At 40.6% G+C, this 22,940-nt stretch overlaps 2 protein-coding genes across 2 annotated transcripts in view; both read left to right on the top strand.

The window, feature by feature from the left end:
* LOC131383561 (mucin-2-like) overlaps positions 1-20,552 on the top strand; it is a 100,283-nt gene extending 79,731 nt beyond the window's left edge. Inside the window, exons 3-6 of the mRNA XM_058439685.1 lie at positions 13,549-13,624; positions 15,389-15,553; positions 17,585-19,318; positions 19,405-20,552. Of these exons, the coding sequence (XP_058295668.1) occupies positions 13,549-13,624; positions 15,389-15,553; positions 17,585-19,318; positions 19,405-20,142 (2,713 nt within the window). The 3' untranslated portion in view covers positions 20,143-20,552. The remainder of the gene's footprint in view (positions 1-13,548; positions 13,625-15,388; positions 15,554-17,584; positions 19,319-19,404) is intronic.
* LOC131383560 (uncharacterized) lies at positions 20,221-21,601 on the top strand. Its single transcript, XM_058439684.1, has 2 exons — positions 20,221-20,352; positions 20,476-21,601. The coding sequence occupies exons 1-2, from the start codon at positions 20,221-20,223 to the stop codon at positions 20,905-20,907; spliced, it is 564 nt and encodes a 187-aa protein (XP_058295667.1). The 3' UTR covers positions 20,908-21,601.
* Positions 21,602-22,940: the final 1,339 nt, after the last annotated feature.

The following is a 22,940-nucleotide window of genomic DNA, read 5'->3' as shown; positions in this document are numbered from 1 at the left end:
CACTGTGCTAGGTGAGGAACACTTGTTTTCTCCTTAATTTTAATTGTATGAGTTTTCAGATGTTATTTAAGGCTGAATCATTCTTACCAAAAATGGGAGATAAAAAAAGAAAAAAAGTCCTCAGTTACACTTCCTGGCCCCTTTTGGATGTCAAGAGTTTTTCTTCACCTTTAATTAGTTTACTAATTTTTTTAGCTAAGAGATAATGGTGGAAAAAAATAATTTTCTGTCATTTCATACCATGAGGAGCTCAAATTTTAGAAAGATACAAGTAAATATAGATAATCACAAATCAGTGATCTAAGAGCCATTAACTTGCAAGACTGAGGGCGATGGGGACAAAAGACAGGGGAAGTGCTTCCCAAGGCCACATGCAAAAGCTATGATTAAGTGGTGATGTATGTTGAAGCTGGGTTTTGAAAGAAAAGTAGAAGTTTGCTAGGAGGAAAACTGGAACTCAATTACTCACTGCCTGTGTGACCTTGGGCAAGTTCTGACACCTGAGAAGCTCAGTTTCCTTAGGTGTGAAATGGGAACACTAATATTACCTGCTTGTAAATGCAGTTGCAAGGATTAAATGAAAAAAAATTAAAGCTTATGAAGGGCTTAACACAGGCCTGACATAGAAAAAGGCTCAGCAAACACTTATTGAGTACATGCACGAATGAATGAGTGTGTGCATGGGTGTGCCATGATGAAAGGTCATGGCAAAGCCAGTGAGAGAGGGACACTGCCTGATTGTTGTCTGGTTGATTGACTCTTATTCAGTACACTTAATTAAAAAATATAAATTATGAAGAACCCCTGACATGCATCTCTTTATTTCAAGGTCAAAATTAAAGAAGGCTAACATTCTTTATTGTCCTCTATTTTAGTTTTTATTTTATGAATAAGCATTGGGGTTTCAAGTGGATCAGTTTGGGGACAGGTATGGACGTGGTAGCCAGTGGGTCTCAGTAAAATCTGAAAGATGTTGAGTATGAACTGCAGAACTTCTAGTGGCTTTAAGGCACAAGCTGTTAAGGACAGAATTATTCACTGAGAGGGAATAACTGTTAGCAATAATTACTCCTAAAGGTTCAGCTAAGAAAAGGATAATGAATGATCCAGCCACAGGCCTAGAGGGAAGACCTGGGTCTAATATGAGATTGACTGATGTCTGAATTCCAAATCTGCAACCTCCACCTTCCTGAACTTTGATTTTTTAAACTTGTTAAATACATTGCAGACGTGTAGAATTATTTTATGTTTATTCAATGAATACTTATTGAAGGTCCACCATATGCCAGTGTTGGAGATATAATGATGATGAAAACTGCACAGTCCCCATCCATATGATAATTTGGATTCAAGAGGCATGATAGATATTAAACAGATCATAAAATTAATGTTTAAAGACCAACTGTGGTAAGTCCTAAGAAGGAACACAGTACTGGAGAGGTTGTGAAAGTAGAAGAATTAATTTAAATTGGAGAGTGAGATTCACACCGAGACCTGGAAGATGATATATTAGGTTTCTATGGCTGCTATAGCAAATACCATAAACTTAGTGACTCAAAACAACACAGATTAATTATCTTGCAGTTCTGGTGGTTAGGAGTCCAGCATGGATCTCACTGCAACAAAGTTAAGGTATTGGCAGGCCTGAGTTCTTTCTGGAGCCTCTAGGAGCCTTCAGAACCTATTTTCTTTCTTTTTTCCAGCTTTTGGAGTCTACCTACATTCCTTGGTTCATGGTCCCTTTATTCTATCTTCAAAGCCCTCAAAATTGCATATCTCTCATTATTTTAGTCATATCTCTTTCTGAGGCTCACTCTGTCTCCCTCTTCCACTTTTTATGACCCTTTGATTACATTTGTCTCATTTGGATAATCCAGGATAATCTTCCTATTTTAAAGTCAACTAATTAGCAACCTCAATTCCACCTTTAATCTTAATTCCCTTTTGCCATATAACCTAACATATCTGTGAGGATTAAGTCTGTGAACATTTTTGGGAAGGTCATTATTTTGCCTAGATGAGTAGGCATGATCCTGGGGAAGTTGGTCAGGGGTGGAGGGAAGATATCACAAGCAGAAGACCTTGAGTCAGGATTCTGTTGAATTCATGAAAAAAGAAGAGTGTGTCTGAAGGGGAGAGCAGAGCCAGCTAAGGAGGTAGATGGAGCTAGATTTTGCAGGGCCTTTTTTGCCTTATTAAAGATTTGGGACTTTTATCTGAATGCATTAAGAATCCATCAGAGTGTTGAGTATGGCGTGGCATCATGGGGTGGCATTTAAGAATCACTCTGCATTCTTGGAGGAGAGTTGACAGAGAAGGCCAGCATTGAGGCTTCCGTCCTTACCAGAGGAAGAGATTTATGAGATTCGTTACCACAGGGCTTGGCAATTAGTAGGAAGTCTCCTGTCTGTAGTTCTTCTCTACAACCAAGGTATTTGCTAGCATCTTTCTCAGCAACATTCATTATTTTTGCCCATTCTACTTCCTCTTAAAAGCTCTCTTCTTTTACAACACCTACTTTTGCTCTTTTTGCCAACCTCTAATATCCTTTATGATCTGGCTCAAGATTCACGCCCTCCAAGAAGCCATCAGCAACTGGCTTTATTCTACATCAGTCACTGCCTTTGCTCTCTGTACATACTGAATGACTTAACTGTCTTACCATATTCCTCCTTCCAGAGTCTACTCCAGCACCCCACAATGGCTTCTGTCCTGCCTAAATTCCTAACCCACCATGACTGAGAGATTTCACTGACCGGATATTTAAAGCTTCAATTTTGAACAATCAGGTGCCAGGATCTTCCTCTGTCTACTATGGCCCTGATACCTATGTTGCAGCTGTGAGCTGATGAAGTATAATGTCCCACTGGTGACTCCTTAGATCTCTGTATTAGTCTGGACAGGCTACGTTTTGCTGCAATAACAAACAGCTTGAGTATTGCAATGATTTATAAGAACAAAGGTTTATTTCTTGCTCACACTATCTGACCATTACTGGTCACTTACGGGCTCTGTTCATTTATCATTGTCCTCATTCTGAAACTTGGGCTAATGGAACCTGGCCTTTTTGTAGAACATTGTCTTTGATCATGGCTGATGGTTTGCATCAGTTTTAAATCTCTGGCTTCAAAGTGATAAATACATCTTTTACTTACAACTGTAGCCAAAAGAAACCTGAATTCAAGGAGACTGAGAAGAAACACAGAAGGCTAGTAAGTGCAACCTCATCATGTGTTGGAAAAGGGAGAGCTAGAACATTTGACAACACGAATGACTAGTATTTTCATTCTGGTCTCAGGATCAGGACTCAACCCAAATTCCATGGTGCCTCAGATCTGATAATCAAACTATGATACCAGAGGTTACAAGCCCAAGCCCTCTCTGTGTGACTCAATTTATACACCTGACTTTTTCCTGGGTTTCCCTTTGAGTCCTATTTTAGTAACCACTTTGTTCTCCTCCATTCTCCAACAGGGCTGGAAGCCTTGTTTTGTCCTTTTCCAGTTTCCGTTCCTATAGGCTGGAGGCTCATCTATTCCGATGCTAGAGCCCTACTCCCTATAGGCAGACTATGGCTTAGATGTCAATGAATGCCTGGACTCCTGAGGATTGTCTAATTGAATTATACCTGTAGAAGGCCTTGATATTTTTGGTTGTTTTCTCTCATGCTGATCATTTGCTTGAACCCTGGGCAGAGGTTCCGAGTCTGCAAAAATAATAAACTTTGCCTTCTCCCTGAGAATTTTCAGCCTGTGATGTAATTTAGGTCTGAGTTCCAGCAGCCTCTTGCTAGTGGGCAGGCAAGTTTTTAGGCATTACCACCACCCCTTTCTTGCTGTCAATAAACAATCATATTGTTTTAATATATTGAGATGTGTTGGCAGAGTCTCTGGTTGCTTTCTGATCTTTTTCCTGTCCATAAGAGATTAAGATTCTAAATATATCTTCGTTTCCCCCATTTCCCAATTTTTTTTTTTTTTTCTCAGCATCTAATGTGACACAGTGAATGTACTAGGAGTTTAATAACTACTTCTTGGGTAAATGAATGGGGAGTCACAAACTTACCTTAGGACTCATAAAATATCACTAAATGCTTTGGTATTTCATCAGAAAAATGGGGTAATGACATTTAATTCAGGAAGATATTAGAAGGATTAGATATGATCAGTGTGGTATGCTCTGGAAGAGGCATTCCTTCACAAGAAATGGCAATAACATTATTAATAAGATGTGGCTGAGTCAGATGCCGCCCAGGTGTGGAACAGTAGCCAGTTAGTGTGCCCCAGTGACATTCTTCAACAAGGGATGAAACTTTTATTTTCCTACTTCTCACATACACTTGAACTGCCCTCTTGTAGCCTTTTCCTTAAGTCAAGGAAAAATAACCCTTAATTTATTTATGGCACATTTTTTGGTGGTCATTGGAGGGGTAGGACAGAGATGATTTGTTGAACAAATTTTCAGATAGTTTTGGTTTTTTCAGTCTTCCACTTGATCATTTTTTCACGTAGTCATTTTACTGGTTTTTTTTTTACTTGATGTTTAACTTCCACGCATTTTGAACAATTATCTTTTCAAGTTTAATTGACAGGAAATGTAAATCTGAATTCTGTACTGAAGCCTTTGAAATATGGTATCCATTTATTTCATTACCATTTGATCACTCAACACAATATGATGAATTATAATAATGGCCCTGGCATCAAAAAATTGCTAAAGATGATAGACCTGGAGCTGTCATATTGATTCTCATCACATTAAAAGATCAAAGCAGAGACACAGAGATGTTTTGATTACTATCAGTTCATGGTGAAATCTCAGCCACAGAAATGTTTGATGTGGGTAACATGATAAATAAATCAATTTCATTGTAATCTTTAGGACTATAGTGTGCTTCATTTTATAATGCTAGATGACATATTAACAGACTCTACATTCCTTTGGCTAAAAAAAGAAACCCTTATTGAAGGACTGTCAACTATTCTTAATTAATGTAGAATTCCAAATTTTTTGGCTTGAAATTCTGCAGATATAAAAAGCTTTTGTAGGAGATATTCAGCATACCAATGAGAGATATCTGTATTCTCTTTGCACATTGTAATAATCCAGGTGCACTCTACTCTAGCGGTTGGCCTGTGATATAAGATGTAATAAATGAACAAAATATGTTCTTTGAAAAAATAGTGAAAGTTTGAATTTTCCACTGAAAATTTAAGAACATGGTAATTTACATTTTCATTCTTACTTTGGCTCTTGCAATGGCTAATCGATTCATGATAGTGAGGGAGGGACTTTGATATTATTTTGTCAATAACAGAATGATGTATATACTCCATATATTTCTGAAATAATGATATACATTGGTGGAATTCCACATACTCGATGGTTACGAAACTCTAGTGCAAAATTTAAATATTTGTATCTCAGTATTACAATGCTTTGTTAAATTTTAAAATAGTTCAACTAAAATATATATTCTAATCAACTGACATATGTGTTCACTAGAGATATGAATTGATTTTTAAGTCATTGGAGTCAGTGGCTTATTGAGTGGTATTGTTTAGTACTAGTGAATCTTCCAACTCACATAGGTTCCTTATAGCTAAGTGACCACCTGTCTTGTTTGCATGAGATACTGTTATCTCTATGAAATTACTATTAGTGCTTCCTTTTGCTTTCAAAAGGAAATTTTGAAATGGATGGTTAAGTACATGAACACTCTACCTATACAGTCCCAGAAGCCATTGTTTTGGACTCTTTTTTTGGACCAAATCTCTTCCCTAGATTTTTCATGCCTTTTTTGTAGTATAGGCCCCAGGGCTGTTTTTCTTTGCTTCAGTGGATTCCAATGGAAATGTTTTGCTGAAGAATGCATTTATAAAATAACTTTAGAAAGGATCAAAAAATTTTAAAATACATAATCTTCGCTCTTTTTCACCATTGAACACTCAGCACTTTGCACAATGCTTGGCTATCGTAGAGACTCCATAATTACTTGTTAAAGAATAAACCATTTAAAATGTAACCATTTTTTATTTAAGAAAATTCAAGTTTCTTCACACACACACTTTTCTTCCCAAAGACACTAAGCTACTGCATGATTACCCTTGGAATCATTGCTTAGTAAAATATTTCTCAAACATTGTTTGAATAAAGATTACTTGGCATTTGGACAAACAGGACCAAAACTCAGACTCCCAGATCCTGCCCGTGAGAGTCTGGTTTTGTCTCAGGTAATGCCAGATAAATAATAGGCATTCCATCTAGGATCCTCTCCAACTCCAAGTCTTTGAAATCTTCGTCTTACTTTAATTTCAAAAGGATATTTCCTTGACTTCCTACTAAGTTGTCCATCTTTCTACCATGTCACTACTGATAAAGTAGTTGTGGAGAAGATATTAGACTGCAAAAAAGCCAGGTTCCACCATGTAACTGGCTTTTTACCACTTCCTCTCTCTGGACACAAATTGCCTCCACCTTAAAATGACATGGCTGAGCTACAAGATCTCTTGGATCTCTTGCAACTCTATTATCAGATGGTTCTTATCTTTGAAGCCTGGTAGATATCTGATCATGAGACATTTTCCACAAAAGAGTACAACTACTTTGTCTTTGTTGCTTCATTTGCAAGAAATAATCTCTGGATTAATTATTAAGAGATATTTTTAGTCTTTTAGGTTATTAAGCACCATTCTTCGCCAACAACTTTCTGCATCAATTTTATTTCAGATTCCCTAGATACGTGTATTGGGAGGTGGTTGGTTTTTTTTTTTTTTCCATTTCAGAGGTTAAAAATAATCTCTTAACTTTTGCCAATTGTCTTTTAGATCCTGCCAAAGATATTCTACAGATAAGAAAAAAGCCTTTGCCTTGGAGTATAATTTGCAAAAGTTGAAAGAGCCTTGTTTGCTCACATACCCTGTTATTAAATCATAAGCACAATCAGAAGTAATCGCTTGGGTGGCCATGCCAATTGGAGCCCACAAGATGGGAAGAAAGAGGGACCCTGGTGAATAGATGTGTAGAGATTTGTTCATCAGATTAACTATCTGTGGTGTATTGAGGCTTGAGGAAGGCTAAGCCATGTCAAATTAATTTTTTTTCAGAAGCAGAGAGAGAGAGAGAGGGAGAGAGAGAATAGACTGGAAAAGTTGTAGAGCATGGAAAGTTCCCCAAGAAGGTCAAGACTTGATGAGCAGTGGGTGGTGAGCCTCTAAAAGTTGTTTCCTCTGAAAGTTTTTTCCTCTTATTGGAGGAAAAGACAGTCACATGTGGTTAGAAAAGAAGCAACAGAAACATTCACTTATACCAGAATTCTGTTCCTGTCTTGGGCTGTTCTTGAGGTCAGAAGGAAGAGTCCTGAGAAATGATGTGACAGGGGAGAGAAGGAAGAAATCTATCTGATTGCAGTTTCTTTCTACTAAGCAGGCTGCTTGGGGAGGAGTATTGAGAGTGTAGTCACAGAGGTGGTATTGATTTTCTTGTGCCTTTACGTGATTACTTAACACCGCAGGTGTTAAGGTGGGTGGATCCCATGTAAAGAATAATTATTTATTATTTAGTCTAATCCACGCTGGCACTGATGTCTCATAGTTGATTTACTATTAATCAACTCAATTATTTCTCAAGATTTTAGGTATAAAGGGCAATGAAGAGGCTGAAAAATGTTTCTGGAGTTAAGTTTGTGATATTTGCAGTTCAAGAATGGACAGAAAACATGGGAAATACATAGTGAACATTGAACACTCTGGAAACCAGCCAGTGAGTATTGGTGGCACCACTGTGATATATTCTCACAGTCCAGAGTCTTATTTTCAATATTTATGAAACTCTAATTTTTAAAAATTATAACATAGTTTTTCCCAAAATGGAATTCTTAAAATTTTACATGGAAGCCAATTTCTAGCTGCTCTATTACAACTTATTAATTAGAAAACTTGTATTTTTTTCTGCATATCAATACATGCATAGCAGAGAAACTTGTTTTAAATAATCACTGATCTAAGACATTAGCAATTTAGGGGGGTAACAATTTAATGATATGTTTAATACTTTACAGTTATTATAATTTAAGCATAAGACAACAAACGTGGGTTTGATTGCATTAGCAAATTAAACTTTTAAAATGTGATGTGTAGATTTTTGTGTTAACTGCCAAGATTGTTAGTGTAGTATCTAGATTTGTCGGAACCCAGATATTTCTACATATCTTTGGGAGTCAGAAGTGAATCTTGTAAGTAAAGCTGAGACCTAGGAAGCAAATTATCTAGCAAATCCTTTAGACTGGCCTGTACTTAAGTAGTTATGAATTTCTTTTTTGGTAAAGAATTGTATTTAGGTAATATTTTAGAGTTCAATTACATACAACCTTGTTTATTGTTTAGGTTTTTAGAAGAAACAGTTTAGCTCTGTATGTTTTATGATTGCATTTTATATAACTCTTCATGTCTAACTAGAGTCTTTGATATTGGAAACAGAAATGGAAATGTGCTGAATGAAATCAGTGTAAGTTTGAATGGATAGTTACATTTTGTGAGGAAAAATATTTTTCCCTCCATGCACTAACAAGGAAGTTATAAGGCAGATAAATTTTTCCCTTGATTCTGGATCAGGACCCCTCTACCCTGAAGACAGTCTTCATGGTCTATCTAGCCCTGCAAATCTGTTACTGTGTCTTCACAGTGTTAACATACTCAAATAAAAGATTTCTTTGGTAATAGTAAGGAATCAGTTAGTCATCTTGAGTGTTTTCCTAAACAATGCTGTTTTCAAATAAAGGTTACATATTTTAACACTGACTGAATATTTCACTTATATGTGTATACTTGGACATAGTGACAGAAAAAAAATTTTTTTTCATTGAGGGCCATTTTGATCAATGGATTGAATAGAAATTGAAGGCCACATAAAAATAAAATGTAGGAGTTTGTTTTTCCCTCTTAGGAAACAAAAATTCGTAAATTAATCTCTTTAAATCTGTGAATAGGGAATTTAAAATTTTACTCCTTGAGTATAGCTAATGCATATCAGATGCATGATGGAGATTATTGGCTGCTACCAAAAGCTAATTAAGTATAATTCATAGCTCCCTAACTGATCAATTTTTAACTTTAAGACAACTTTTAAGCCGGGCGCGGTGGCTCACGCTTGTAATCCCAGCACTTTGGGAGGCCGAGGCGGGCGGATCAAGAGGTCAGGAGATCGAGACCACGGTGAAACCCCGACTCTACTAAAAATACAAAAAATTAGCCGGGCGTGGTGGCGGACGCCTGTAGTCCCAGCTACTTGGAGAGGCTGAGGCAGGAGAATGGCGTGAACCCAGGAGGCGGAGCTTGCAGTGAGCCGAGATTGTGCCACTGCACTCCAGCCTGGGCAACAGAGCAAGACTCCGTCTCAAAAAAAAAAAAGGACAACTTTTAACTTTAATTTTTAACTTTAAAGACTGACAGGAGAAACTGAGATAGCACGAATTATATTACCCCCAAAGCTCCAGTGTGGTGGGTTCTTCATTCTTGGTATAGGTACCCACTGTGTCCCTTCCTTTAAAGAATTTAAAAGAAATTCAGGCAAGCTAGTTTGGAAAGTGAGGTTTTACTTAATTATATAAGTTCAACAACAACAAAATCTAAGTTCATCACCCTCAGTATACTAAATTGCTGAAGAATAAGTGAAGCTTTTTTTTTTTTTTTTTTTTTTGAGACGGAGTCTCGCTCTTTCACCCAGGCTGGAGTGCGGTGGCGCGATCTCTGCTCACTGCAAGCTCCGCCTCCCGGGTTCACGCCATTCTCCTGCCTCAGCCTCTCCGAGTAGCTGGGACTACAGGCGCCCGCCACCACGCCCAGCTAATTTTTTGTATTTTTAGTAGAGACGGGGTTTCACCATGGTCTCGATCTCCTGACCTCGTGATCCGCCGGCCTCGGCCTCCCAAAGTGCTGGGATTACAAGCGTGAGCCACCACGCCCGGCCAGGTGAAGCTTTTATAAAAGATAAATCTTTGTTATTTTTCTCAAAGTTTCTGATTGAAAAACAGATGGAATTTTGTTAAAGTACCTGTGTATATCAGATTTTATCTTATTTGATATCACTGAATAGCTACTAAAAAATGTTCTGGCTTGCTATTGTACCTTAAGAAAAATTAGACTCTGGCTACGTCTTTACACCCAGATATATTCCTTCTTGACTGTATTTAATCACAATTAAACTCTCTTTTATTCTTATGTATAGTCTCTCACTGAGTAGTGTCTGCATATACATATGGTTTGATTGTTTTAATAGAATTTAGAGATTAATTGATCTGTCAATAGTTTTTTAAAAATCCATTTAGGATTGGGTAATCAAGAAGGTCAAGAGAGTATATTTATTTTATTTATTTATTTATATTTTTTATTTTTTATTTTTTGAGGTGGAGTTTCACTCTTGTTGCCCAGGCTGGAGTGCAGTGTCACTATCTCAGCTCACTGCAACCTCCACCTCCCAGGTTTAAGAGATTCTTCTGCCTCAGCCTCCCAAGTAGCTAGGATTACAGGTGCATGTCACCACACCCAGCTAATTGTTGTAGTTTGGGTAGAGACAAGGTTTCACCATGTTGACCAGGCTGTTCTCGAACTCTTGACTTCTGGCGATCCACCCGCCTCAGCCTCCCAAAGTGCTGGGATTACAGGCGTGAGCCACTGCACCTGGCCAGGAGAGTATATTTAAATAATATTCTTACTGTTGTATTAGAAAAAAAGTTCTAGATAATTCTATAATATTTTTCAATTGTAACAAATTTACATGGACCAATTTGCAGTCCCTTGAATGTCTAACACAGATTATTCTCCTTTTTCTTAAAACTGTTTCTGAGATTGGTTTTTCTTTCAACCTCCCTTTAAGAAAAACCTAACCCCCAAAATGTTTCACATTTGAACTCACATTTTTAATGCATTTAGTTTAAAAAAATTTTAAGTAGGCACCCATGTACCAAACACAGATGGAGTCTTCTTCTGTTTTTTTGGAGACAGAGTCTCACTCTGTCACCGAGGCTGGAGTGCAGTGGCATGAGCTCAGCTCATTGCAACCTCTGCATCCCATGTTCAAGTGATTCCCGTGCCTCAGCCTCTGGAGTAGCTGGGATTACAGGTGTCTGCCACCACATCTGACTAATTTTTTATTTTTAGTAGGGATGGCATTTCACCATGTTGGCCAGGCTGATCTTGAACTCCTGACCTCAGGTGATCCACCCACCTCAGCCTCTCAAAGTGCTGGGATTACAGGCATAAGCGACTGCGCCTGGCCGTGGGTTTTTCCAAAGGAGGGAGTGGAGACTTTTTTACTCTCTGATACTACAAGATATTCAGGCTCATCTTATATATTTCCTGCTCTAGCACTAGAATCAGACATTTCTCCAAGGATCCCTGGGTCCTTTTATTGGAAATGGTATTTAAAAACCAAGATTTGGGTGCTGGATGTGCTTGTTGCTACTGGCATTTTGTTGATTCTGGGTCCTCTCAGCCAACAAAGCAAGGAGACATATGTGAGTGTACTAACCCATGCATATAAACATATCTATAAATATTTCTATATGTAACTATCAGTGTTGCTATTAAGCTAAACATGAGTTTATATTGATATCTCCAACTATAATTCATCCAGTCTCCAACTGTAATTATCCATGGATCATTCTAGCCTCCTCTGATGAAAAAAGCCAAACTGTAAAATGTTTGAAAAGGTTTTATATGAGCCAAATATGAGTGACCATGGCCCATGACAAGGCCTCAAGAAGTCCAGAGAACATGTGCCGAAGGTGGTTGTGTTACAGCTTTTGGTTTTATACATTTTCTGGTGTCAGAAGTTGCAGGCATAGATGTAAATGAATACATGTAAGGTATACATTGTTTTGGCCTGGAAAGTCAGGGCATCTCAAAGTGGGTGGGGTGGGGGAGCAGTGGACACACTGGTCATAGGTGGATTCAAAGGTTTCCTGATTGGCAATTGGTTGAAAGCGTTGATCTTTGCCTGAAGAGTGGAAATCAGCAGAAAGAAAGGCTTGAGTTAAGATAAGGAAGATTGTGGGAGCCAAGATTCTTCTTATGTAGATGAAGCTTCCAGGTGGCAGGCTTTAGAGAGAATAGATGGTAAATGCCTCTTATGTGACTTTAAAAGCTGTCAGGCTCAGTTAAATCTCTCCCGAAGCAGGAAAACACCTGGAAAAGGAAGGGGCTTTTTCTACAAAGCACAAATTTCCCCCACAAGAGATGGCTTTGCAGGGCCATTTCAAAATATGTCAAAGAAATATATTTTGGAGTAAAATTCTTTTATTTCCAACAGTGCCTGCTGTCTGTCATGTGATGCTAAATCAAGGTCAGGTTGGAGCTGGGTATCTCACTGCTACAAAGAGTCTGTTTTGTTAGTCTATGATCTCTATTTTAATGTTAATTCTGGTCAGTTGTGCCTAAATTCCAAAGGGAGGAGGGAACAATGCAGTATGTCTGACCTGCCCTTCGTTTTGTGGCTTGAAGTAGGTTTTCAGGGTTCTTTGGGATCCCCTGGCCAAGAGGTGAGTCTGTTCATTTGGTTGGGCAGCTTAGAATTTTACTGTTGGTTTATACTTTCTTATCTTGCTTATCCGTAAACTTCTACTCTAACAGGGAGAAACCTGGCTCCCACACTGCCATCCTCCATCCGTTTGCTTAAATATTTCATTCCAGAAATAATTAAGGTAACAACCTCATCAACTATGATTCAATGCTGTGTCCAATTTTTTGCTTTTAGTGTGACAGACTCCACTTGTTCCCAAAGTTCCTTTAGTCAGCACCTTTTTACTCCATCCACTTCAGTGAAGTTGTTGATTCTTACATTTGTAATATAGTCAGTTTGTTTCATCCTACTCTGCATTCCATTTTGGGATTCTCCAATGTCCTACATGATTTTCAAAAATTTTCATATATTGAGGTTCATTCATGCTGTAGCTTAGTATACTCATTATTTTGAATTTTTAAAAATTAAGGTACAATATACTTTATGTAAAATATACATAAAGTAAACTTATATTTAAGTGAACAGGTTAATGAATTTTTACACACATATACGTACATGTATACATCAAACACATACCTTTGTAACCATCCCCTGTAGAGTCTTAATTAGGAAAAAGGAGTCAGGCTGGTGGAACCAAGAGAAAGCAAAAACCAAAAGCAGATAAGCTGAAGTCTGCCATTCTTCATGGTCCAGGACACACAGCTGTCTTGTGCAAATAATTCACAATCTTCCTGTGCCCAACTGATCACCAGACACCTGCAAGTTAGCTCACTGCAATCTTGGCATTATCAATACTGCATAAATCCCTCTTCAGCACACAGCACAGGCACCATCCTACAAAATCCCCAGCAAGCCTTTATCTCCTTGCTGTCAGCTCCTCTCTTGCTAACTTGCCCACTGTTTCCTTGCAACTTATGTTGCCCCTTTCTCTGATAAATCTACCTTTCTTTACCTACAAGTGTTTTGATAAATTATTTTTACCACCCATGCCACTGGCCCAGATAGTCACTGATCACCTGTGACATCCCCTAGATCTAAATACAGAACATTTGCAACATCCAAGAAGACCCCCTATGCTGCTGCCAGTCAGTACCCCATCCTTTCAGAGGTAAGCACTCTTACTTCTGTTGCCACAGCTTAGTTTTGCGTTTTCCTGAATTCTGCATAAATGGAGTTGTACAGTACTCTTATGTGTGTGGCTTATGTTGCTCATCACCATATCTATATCACTGGTTTCTTCTTTATTATTGTAAAATATTTCATTTGCATAAACAAACCATAATTTATCGATCCATTTTCCTGTTGACGAACGGTTGAGTTGTTTTCATTTTTTGCTGTTATGAATCAAGCTTCTGTGAACTTGTTGTACCTGAGCGAGTTAGAGAAATGCCACACTTTGAGACGAAATTAAGATCCTTTATTTAGCCGGCGACCTAGAGGTGGCTAATGCTCAAAATTCTCTCGGCCATGAGGAAGGGGCTTGATTTTCTTTTATACTTTGGTTTAGGTAGGGGAGGGGGGTTCAGATGCAATAATTCTACAGAGGTAAAACATGCAAAAAAATTAAAAAGTACAAATGATTACATTGAAACAATTTAAAAGACAAATGGTTACAGAGAAGCAACAGTACCAGGTGCGGGGGCTCTAAATCCTTCATAAGATGTCAGATATGGGTGCTATGCCGGACATAAACTCAAAGCTTTATGGTGTTATCTTTTGAGCAAAATCCTGGGAACTTCATACATTGCTTGTTTTAGTACCTTATCATTTAATTGGACTCTTTTGATATGTTGAGAATCTACTTACACAAGTTAACTCCTTTAGGAAAAGGGATGGTAAGGAGTCCTTAATGTCTTGTAAATCAAGGGAGCCAGATAGAGTTCGTCTGGCTTTCTCAGCTAAGGGAGAGTCTATTCATGTAGAAACAAGGCTAGGTGATTAAGGGAGAAAAAGGGAGAGTCTAAAAACTGGGTTGGTGAAAACAAGGTTAGGCATTACAAACTTCCTTGTCCATGGCTTATGGAGCACATATACTTTCATAGCTCTTGGATGTACAGGCAGGAACACAGTGACTGTGTCATGTGATAGGTGCTGAGAGCTGCTAGCTGTCCAGGTGTTCAATTAGGACTTTGAGCCAAGCTAAAAGTAATGACTAAGCCCTTATTCACTTATTGCAATAGTATAAGCAAGAGGTCAAAGAGGAAAGGGTGTCAGCCACCATAATGTTCCTTTTTTTTTTTTTCTCCGCATAACAGCACTGGGCAAGAGTTAAGTGGATCAGCATAGAGCAGGATGACCCCATTGCCAAGGGAGCACTGAACAAAGGGCTTCTGCCATTTTATGGACCTGGGAGATAGAAGGAGAAAGAGGAAGAAGGTCTAGAAGTGGGAAAGAACTGAGTACTGAGTCAGGGTGGAGAAAATTGTCTTCAAGGCCCCTGATAAGGAGATCTCCACATAAGTGCTTGAACAGTATCTCCCCTGAGGCAACCCTTGCTTCTACCCCCTCACCAAACAAGGAAGCCTCCAGATGGAAGTTCCTAGGCAAGGAATGAAGATATGCTCAACAGCATGATTGCCCAGGGTGGCATGGGGGAAGGGGTGGCTGAATTCCTGACTGCAGCTTCCTTCAGAGACTGCAGCACACAAATGCAATGCAGCTTCCTGACTGCAGCTTCCTCCAGAAACTGCAATGCACAGCTGCACCAAATCTTCAGGGAGGGCAGCTTTCTTCTTTGAGACTTTCCAGGTGAAGACTTTGCAGTGGCCTATGGTTGCATCTGAAAGGTCACATATAGAATTTTGACCTGGAGCCAGACATCTCAATAGGTAGTATATGTTTTACATTTTTTCCCATTCTTTTCTGCCTATAGCCTTTCCTGAGTCCAAGAAACCATGAAGCTCACAATTCAGCATGTCAGTTCTCTACATCGACTGAAATAACTGGTGATGTTGGTACGAATTTAACTGGTGTCTGCACCAGCCCAGCGACCCTTGAACACTCAGAATTTCCAAACAGAGAATTCCAACATTATCAGGTAATACTTGGGACAACACTGTTTTCTAGATTAAGATATAATCCACATGAAAATACACTTGATCCAATATTTGGAGGAAAAACAAGTCAGAGTCTTGCTCTGTCGCCCAGGCTGGAATGCAGTGGCTCGATCTCAGCTCATTGCAAGCTCCGCCTCCCGGGTTCACACCATTCTCCTGCCTCAGCCTCCCAAGTAGCTGGGACTACAGGCGCCTGCCATGACGCCCGGCTAATTTTTTGTATTTTTATTAGAGACGGGGTTTCACTGTGTTAGCCAGGATGGCCTCCCAAAGTGCTGGGATTACGGGCGTGAGCCACCGTGCCTGGCCAACATTAACATTTTTCTTTTGAGAAATGCTTTGAAAATGTGAAGTCACTGAGAGGGAATATAGGAGAGGTAGAAGATTTATGGGGCTGTTTGTTTGTTTAAGAAGTTAATCATCTTAATAGAAAGACAAAAACATATAAGGAGTTTAGAGAGGGTCAAAGAAAACAAAAATTAGAGGCTTTTATTTTTGAAGTACTGAATAGGTAGCAACATAACAAATACATTGGCAGTGAATGACATTGTCTGTAAACCTTGCTCAGGTGGAAGATGATGTCATGTGTTGAGGTCCAGGCCCTAATCTGTGGATGATCTGTCTCACTCTGCCTTCCTGCGTGCCTCTGAGCCTAACCGTGGGCCTTCCTGTAGCCCTCCTGCCTCTGACCTCATATGTTTTCAGCCTTGACTTAGATGGTTTATGTACCCTGGGAGGTATAAAGAGGTTCCAAGAAGATATTTATTATTTTTTAATTTAGAAAGATATATTCATGTGAATGAGAAAGCATGAGAGATAAGTGGAAATTTCTTTGAACATTAAGGAAACAAAAGTACAAGCTTTCCTAATAAAAGCTAAAATTTGGCCCCAGTGTTTGTCATTTAAAATAGTTTTTATCTTCCTGTTTTATGCTCAATGGGTTCTTCTTGCCCACTGCTTAGAAAGAACCAATTTGTCAAGACAGGGGGATTGCAATAAAGAGTTTTACACACGTAGAGCTGGCTAAATGGGAGGCCAGAGTTTTATTATTACTCATATCCGCCTCCCCCCAAATTTGGAGGCTAGAGTTTTTCAAACATAGTTTGGGAGAAGGAGAGGTGGCTAGGGAATGGGTGCTACTGACTGGTTGGGGGTGCAATCATAGGAGTGTGGGAAATGGTCCTCATGGCCACTGAAGTTGATTCTGGGTGGGGCCACAGGACCATTTGGGGCCACCAGTCATCAGAAATGCAAAAACCTGAAGAGGAATCTCAAAAGACCAATCTTAGGTGCTGCAATAGTGAAGGAATCTGCAGGAGTATTTGGGGAAGTTGTAAATCTTGTGATCTCCAGAATAATGACAGGTAATCATTTATGTCTACACCTGATCAGAATTCAGGCTCCTCTCATCCTCCTAACCTGGTGGTCTTTCATTAGCTTTACAAAGGCAGTTTAGTTTTGGGGAAGGGCTATTATGCCTAGGAACAAGTAAGGACAGTTTGGAGGTTAAAGGCAAGATGAGGGTTGATTAGATCAAATATCTTTCACCATCAAAATTTTCTCACTGTTATAATTTTTGCAAAGTTGGTTTCATTTATACATTCTTTCAATGAAGTAATCTATTTCAAAATCTACTACAAAGCTGTAGTAATCAAAACAGGATGGTATTGGCACGAAAAAACCAGACGAATTGAAGAGGACAGAGTCCAGAAATAAATCCACACATTAACGATCGGTTGGTTTTTCAACAAAGATGTCAAGAACACACAATGAAGAACAGTCTTTTCAAAAATGGTGCTGGGAAAACTAAATATCCACCTGGAGAAGAGGAAAATTGGACTCTGATCACACATCATATACCGATATCAACACAAAATGGCAAAACACTCAAGTGTAAGACTTGAAACTATAATGCTACTAGAAGAAAACATATAAAAAGGATGAACAATGGCATTAATTTTTCACAAAATATTTATTTTCATCCTTAGTAATTTTATTTAAATCCGTTCCAGGTGACACGAAATTTCTTCTGTGACTGGTCTCTATGGAAAACCTTTCTGGCTTGTCTCTTAGCCTGTGTGATAACGACAGCAATTGGAGTACTCATAGTATCCCTGGTATATAACGGGAAAAATAATAATGCCTCCATTGTTATCCAGTTTCCCCAAAGCCATGGAACACCCTCATCTGCCACTGGAATAACCTCATCTACAGATTCTCATCCTACTGTTACCACTACTGTAATAAATTCTACCACAAAATCCACTTCACCTAAACCTACTATTATAAGAACCACTGCAAGCACTTCTGTAGAACCTACCAGCACAATGACCTCCAATAATACTTCAACTGCAATTACAATATCACCAGCCACCACTTCAACTGAAGCCACAGCCACAACAACAGCAGGAATTTCCACAGAAGCTACAACCAAAACAGCCACCACTAACACTTCCACTGAATACACATCCACAACAACAACAAGCAATGCAACTGAACAGTCCACCACAACAACTGCAGGCACTTCCACTGAGTCTACAACCACGACAGCCACCACTGCCACTTCTACTGAACCCACAACCACAACAACAGCCAGTAGTGCAACTGAACAGTCTGCCACCACAACTGTAGGCACTTCCACTGAGACTACAACCACAACAGCCACCACTACCACGTCTACTGAACCTACAACCACACCAGTCAGCACTGCAACTGAACAGTCTGCAACCACAACTTCTGGCACTTCCACTGAGACAACAGCCACAACAGCCACCACAACAACCTCTACTGACTCCACAGCCACAACAACAGCCAGCATTGCAACTGAAAGGGATGCCACTACAACTGCAGGCATGTCCACTGAGGCTACATCCACCACAGCCACCACTACCACTTCTGCTGAACCCACGACAACCACAGCAAGCACAGCAACTGAACAGTCTGCCACCACAACTGCTGGCACTTACATTGAGACTACAACCACAACAGCCACCACTACCACCTTTACTGAACCCACCACCACAACAGCAGCCAGCACTGCAACTGAACAGTCTGCCACCACAAGTGCAGGCACTTCCACTGAGACAACAGCCATGACAACCACCATTACCACTTCTACTGAACCCACAATGACAACGAAAGCAAGCACTGCAACTGAAGAGTCTGATGCCACAACTGCAGCCACTGCTACTGAGACCACAACCACAACAGCCACCACTGCCACCTCTACTGAACATGCAACCACAACAACTGTCAGCACTGCAACTGAACAGAATGCCACCACAACTGCTGGCACTTCCACTGAGGCAACAGCCAAAACAGCCACCACTACCACTTCTACTGAACCCACAATGACAACCACAGCAGGCACTGCAACTGAAGAGTCTGCCACCACAAGTGCTGGCAGTTCCACTGAGGCTACAACCACAACAGCCACCACTGCCAACCCTACTGAACCCACAACCACAACAACAGCCAGCACTACAACTGAACAGTCTGCCACCACAACTACAGGCACTTCCACTGAGACAACCACAACAGCCACCACTACCACATCTACTGAACCCACAATGACAACCACAGCAAGCACTGAAACTGAACGGTCTGCCACCACAACTGCAGCCACTGCTACTGAGACTACAACCATAACAGCCACCACTGCCACCTCTACTGAACCCACAAACACAACAACAGCCAGCACTACAACTGAACAGTCTGCCACAACAACTGAAGGTACTTCAACTGGAGTTACAACCACAACAGCAACCACTACCACCTACAACCACAACAGCCACCACTGCCACTTCTGCTGAACCCACAATGACAACCACAGCAGGCACTGCAACTGAACAGTCTGCCACCACAACTGCAGCCACTGCTACTGAGACTACAACCACAGCAGCCACCACTCTACCACCACTCTACTGAACCCACAACCGCAACAACAGCCAGCACTGTGACTGAACAGTCTGCCACCACAACGGTACGTACTTCCACTGAGGCTACATCCACAACAGTCACCACTGCCACTTCTACCAAAACCGTCATGACAACCACAGCAAGCACTGCAAGTGAAGAGTCTGCTACCACAACTGCAGCCATTGCCACTGAGACTACAATCACAACAGCCACCACTACCACTTCTACTGAACACACGGTGACAGCCACAGCAAGCACTGCAACTGAACAGTCTGCCACCACAACTGCTGACACTTCCACTGAGGCTGCAACTACAACAGCAACCACTACCACCTCTACTGAACCCACAACCACAACAACAGCCAGCACTACAACTGAACAGTCTACCGCAACAATTGAAGGTACTTCCACTGGAGTTACAGCCACAACAGATACCACTGCCACAACAACTGGGGGTATTTCCACTGCAGTTACAACCACAACAGACACCACTGCCACGTCTACTGAACCCAGCACTACAAACTCCAGCACTGCAACTGAATTGTCTCCCACTACAACTGCAGGCACTTCCACTGAGGCTGCAACCACAACAATCACCACTACCACCTCTACTGAACCCACCACCACAACAACCAGCACTGTAACTGAATAGTCTGCCACCACAACTACAGGCACTTCCACTGAGACAATAGCCACAACAGCCACCACTACCACTTCTACTGACCCCATAATGACAACTACAGCAAGCACTGCAACTGAACAGTCTGCCACCAGAACTGCAGGCACTTTCACTGACACTTCTACCACAATAGCCACCATTGCCACCTCTTCCGAATCCAGTAGTAGAGCAACACCTGGCACTGCAACTGAACGGTCTGCCATAACAACTGCTGGCCTTTCCACTGAGACCACAATGACCACAGCCACCACTACCACCTCTACTGAACCAAGCACTACAACAGCAGCCAGCACTGCAACTGAATAGTCTGCCATAACAACTGCAGGCACTTTCTCTGAGGCTACAACCACAACAGCCACCACTACCACCTTTACTGAACCCACAACCACAACAACAGCCAGCACTGCAACTGAACAGTCTGCCACAACAAGTGCAGGCACTTCCACTGAAGCTATAACCACCACAGCCACCACTGCCATCTCTACTGACCCTAAAACCACAACAACAGCCAGCACTGCAACTGAACAGTCTGCCACAACAACTGCAGGCACTTCCACTGATACTGCTACCACAATTACCACCACTGCCACCTCTACTGAGCCCGGCACTACAACAGCCAGCATTGAAATGGAACAGTTTGTCACAACAAGTGCAGCAACTTCTGCTGAGTCTTCAACCATATTAGCCACCACCACTGCTTCCTCAGAAGTCACCACTTCAAGCCAACCAGCCACCTAATTACCAGCACTTTTACTGAGGCTACCACCTTGGTGAGCACTACTACCTCCTCTACTTGATCTACAACACCAATAGCAACCCGTACCTCCATTGAAACAGCTGCCATAATAACATCAGGCCCTTCCGCTGTGGCTACAACTACAACAGCCACTACTCTCCCTTCTACTGTACCCATAACCACAATAGCAGCTAGCACTGAAACTAAACAGACTACCACAATGACTGTTGGTACTTCCATAGTGGGTACAACCAAAATTGCCACTGCTATTGCCCTCACTGAGTATACAACCACAATAGCAGCCATGATGCCCACTGAACAGACTAGTACAACTGCAGGGACTTCCACTGAACCATCAATCACAATGATCCCAACTCTGCTTCTACTGAATCTTCAACCACAACTACAGCCACCAGTTCACCTGAACTGACCACCACAACAACTGCAGGCACTCCGACTCAGGCTACAACCACAAAAGTCCCCATTACTACTTCTACTGAACCCACTACTCCAACAGCATCTACCACTTTGACTGAACTAAACCTGGAAAACAGAAATAGCCGCCATTTTTACTACGGTCATTACCATAACAATCATAGGCAGCATTTCTACTAGCCTGTAAGTATAAGAGCCAGGACAATTGCTTCAAAAGAACCAATTATCACAACAGCAGCCATTCCTTCAATTTAACCACAAACCACACAACCATATATAGCACTTCAGCTGAATTTAACAGAACAACAACATGGACCTCATCTAATGAGTGTGTAGATGCTATTAGTAGTGCTACCATTTTTTTTTTTTTTTTTTTTGAGACAGAGTCTCACTCTGTTGCCCAGGCTGGATTGCAGTGGTGCCACCTCTGCCTCCTGAGTTCAAGCAATTCTCCTGCCTCAGCCTCCCAAGTAGCTGGGACTATAGGCATGTGCCACCACGCCTGGCTAATTTTTTGTATTTTTATTAGAGATGGGGTTTCACCGTGTTATCTAGGATGGTCTCAATCTCCTGACCTCGTGATCCACCGGCCTCAGCCTCCCAAAGTTCTGGGATTATAGGCATGAGCCACCACACCTGGCCTGCTACCATTTTAAATAAACTAATAACCACAACAGCAGCTGCTACTTTAACTGAAGTTACTATAAGGCCACCTACTGGTAGCACCTCATCTGAACGTGTCAGCATATTTGTGAGCACCATTTCTTAATCCAAACTTATCACTGTAACTTCAAGCTTTGTTCCTTCAACTGAATACATTACCACAATCACAATTATCTTTTCAATTGAGGCCACAGCCATGACAACCAGGTTCATATTAACTGAGTCTACAACCATTGTAACTTTTTACTGAATCTACTATCATAAGATTACAATAAAAGTTTCACTCTTGGTATCCACAGTGGCCAAAACTCCCACTTCAGTTACAGCTACAACTACCTAAATCATCCAACAACTTTAACTCAACCATGAATTACTCTCATGTCAAATGAACCTACAAATGATTATTACTTTAACAAAATCATCAGACACTACTACCAGCACTTTAATTGAATTTACAACCCTCACAACAGCTACCTCCAACTCAGTTACTGAATCTATTCTGTTTTCTGATACAACTAAAACATCATCTTTAACCTCCACTGCCACCAACTCAACTAAATGAAAGCCAACACATACACTACTAACTCAACTGACTCTTTGATCACAACTCCCTAGCAATGTCAGCTCAATTTACAATCTCCATGAGCATCATTACCTGTTAATAGAAAATGCAATTACAGTTTCTACATAATCTGCTATCATAATACTGCCAGCTCTTCCGTGGCCCCTTCAAATGAGTCCATTCATTGCCACAGCAACCATGCCACATCAGCAAAATGTGCTACTCCCATGACATCTACTGAAATTTCTACTCTATGTACTCCTACAATAGACAAAACTTTACTGAACCTTTTAGTACCCTATCACTGGAATCTACAAGCATTACAATTTCTATTAGCATGTTATTCATAGCCATTCACTACTTATTCATAAATGC

Source organism: Hylobates moloch, unplaced genomic scaffold, assembly GCF_009828535.3.
Source record: "Hylobates moloch isolate HMO894 unplaced genomic scaffold, HMol_V3 SCAFFOLD_5, whole genome shotgun sequence".
Classification (NCBI taxonomy): Eukaryota; Metazoa; Chordata; class Mammalia; order Primates; family Hylobatidae; genus Hylobates; species Hylobates moloch.
This window is presented reverse-complemented; position numbering and strand designations above follow the sequence as displayed.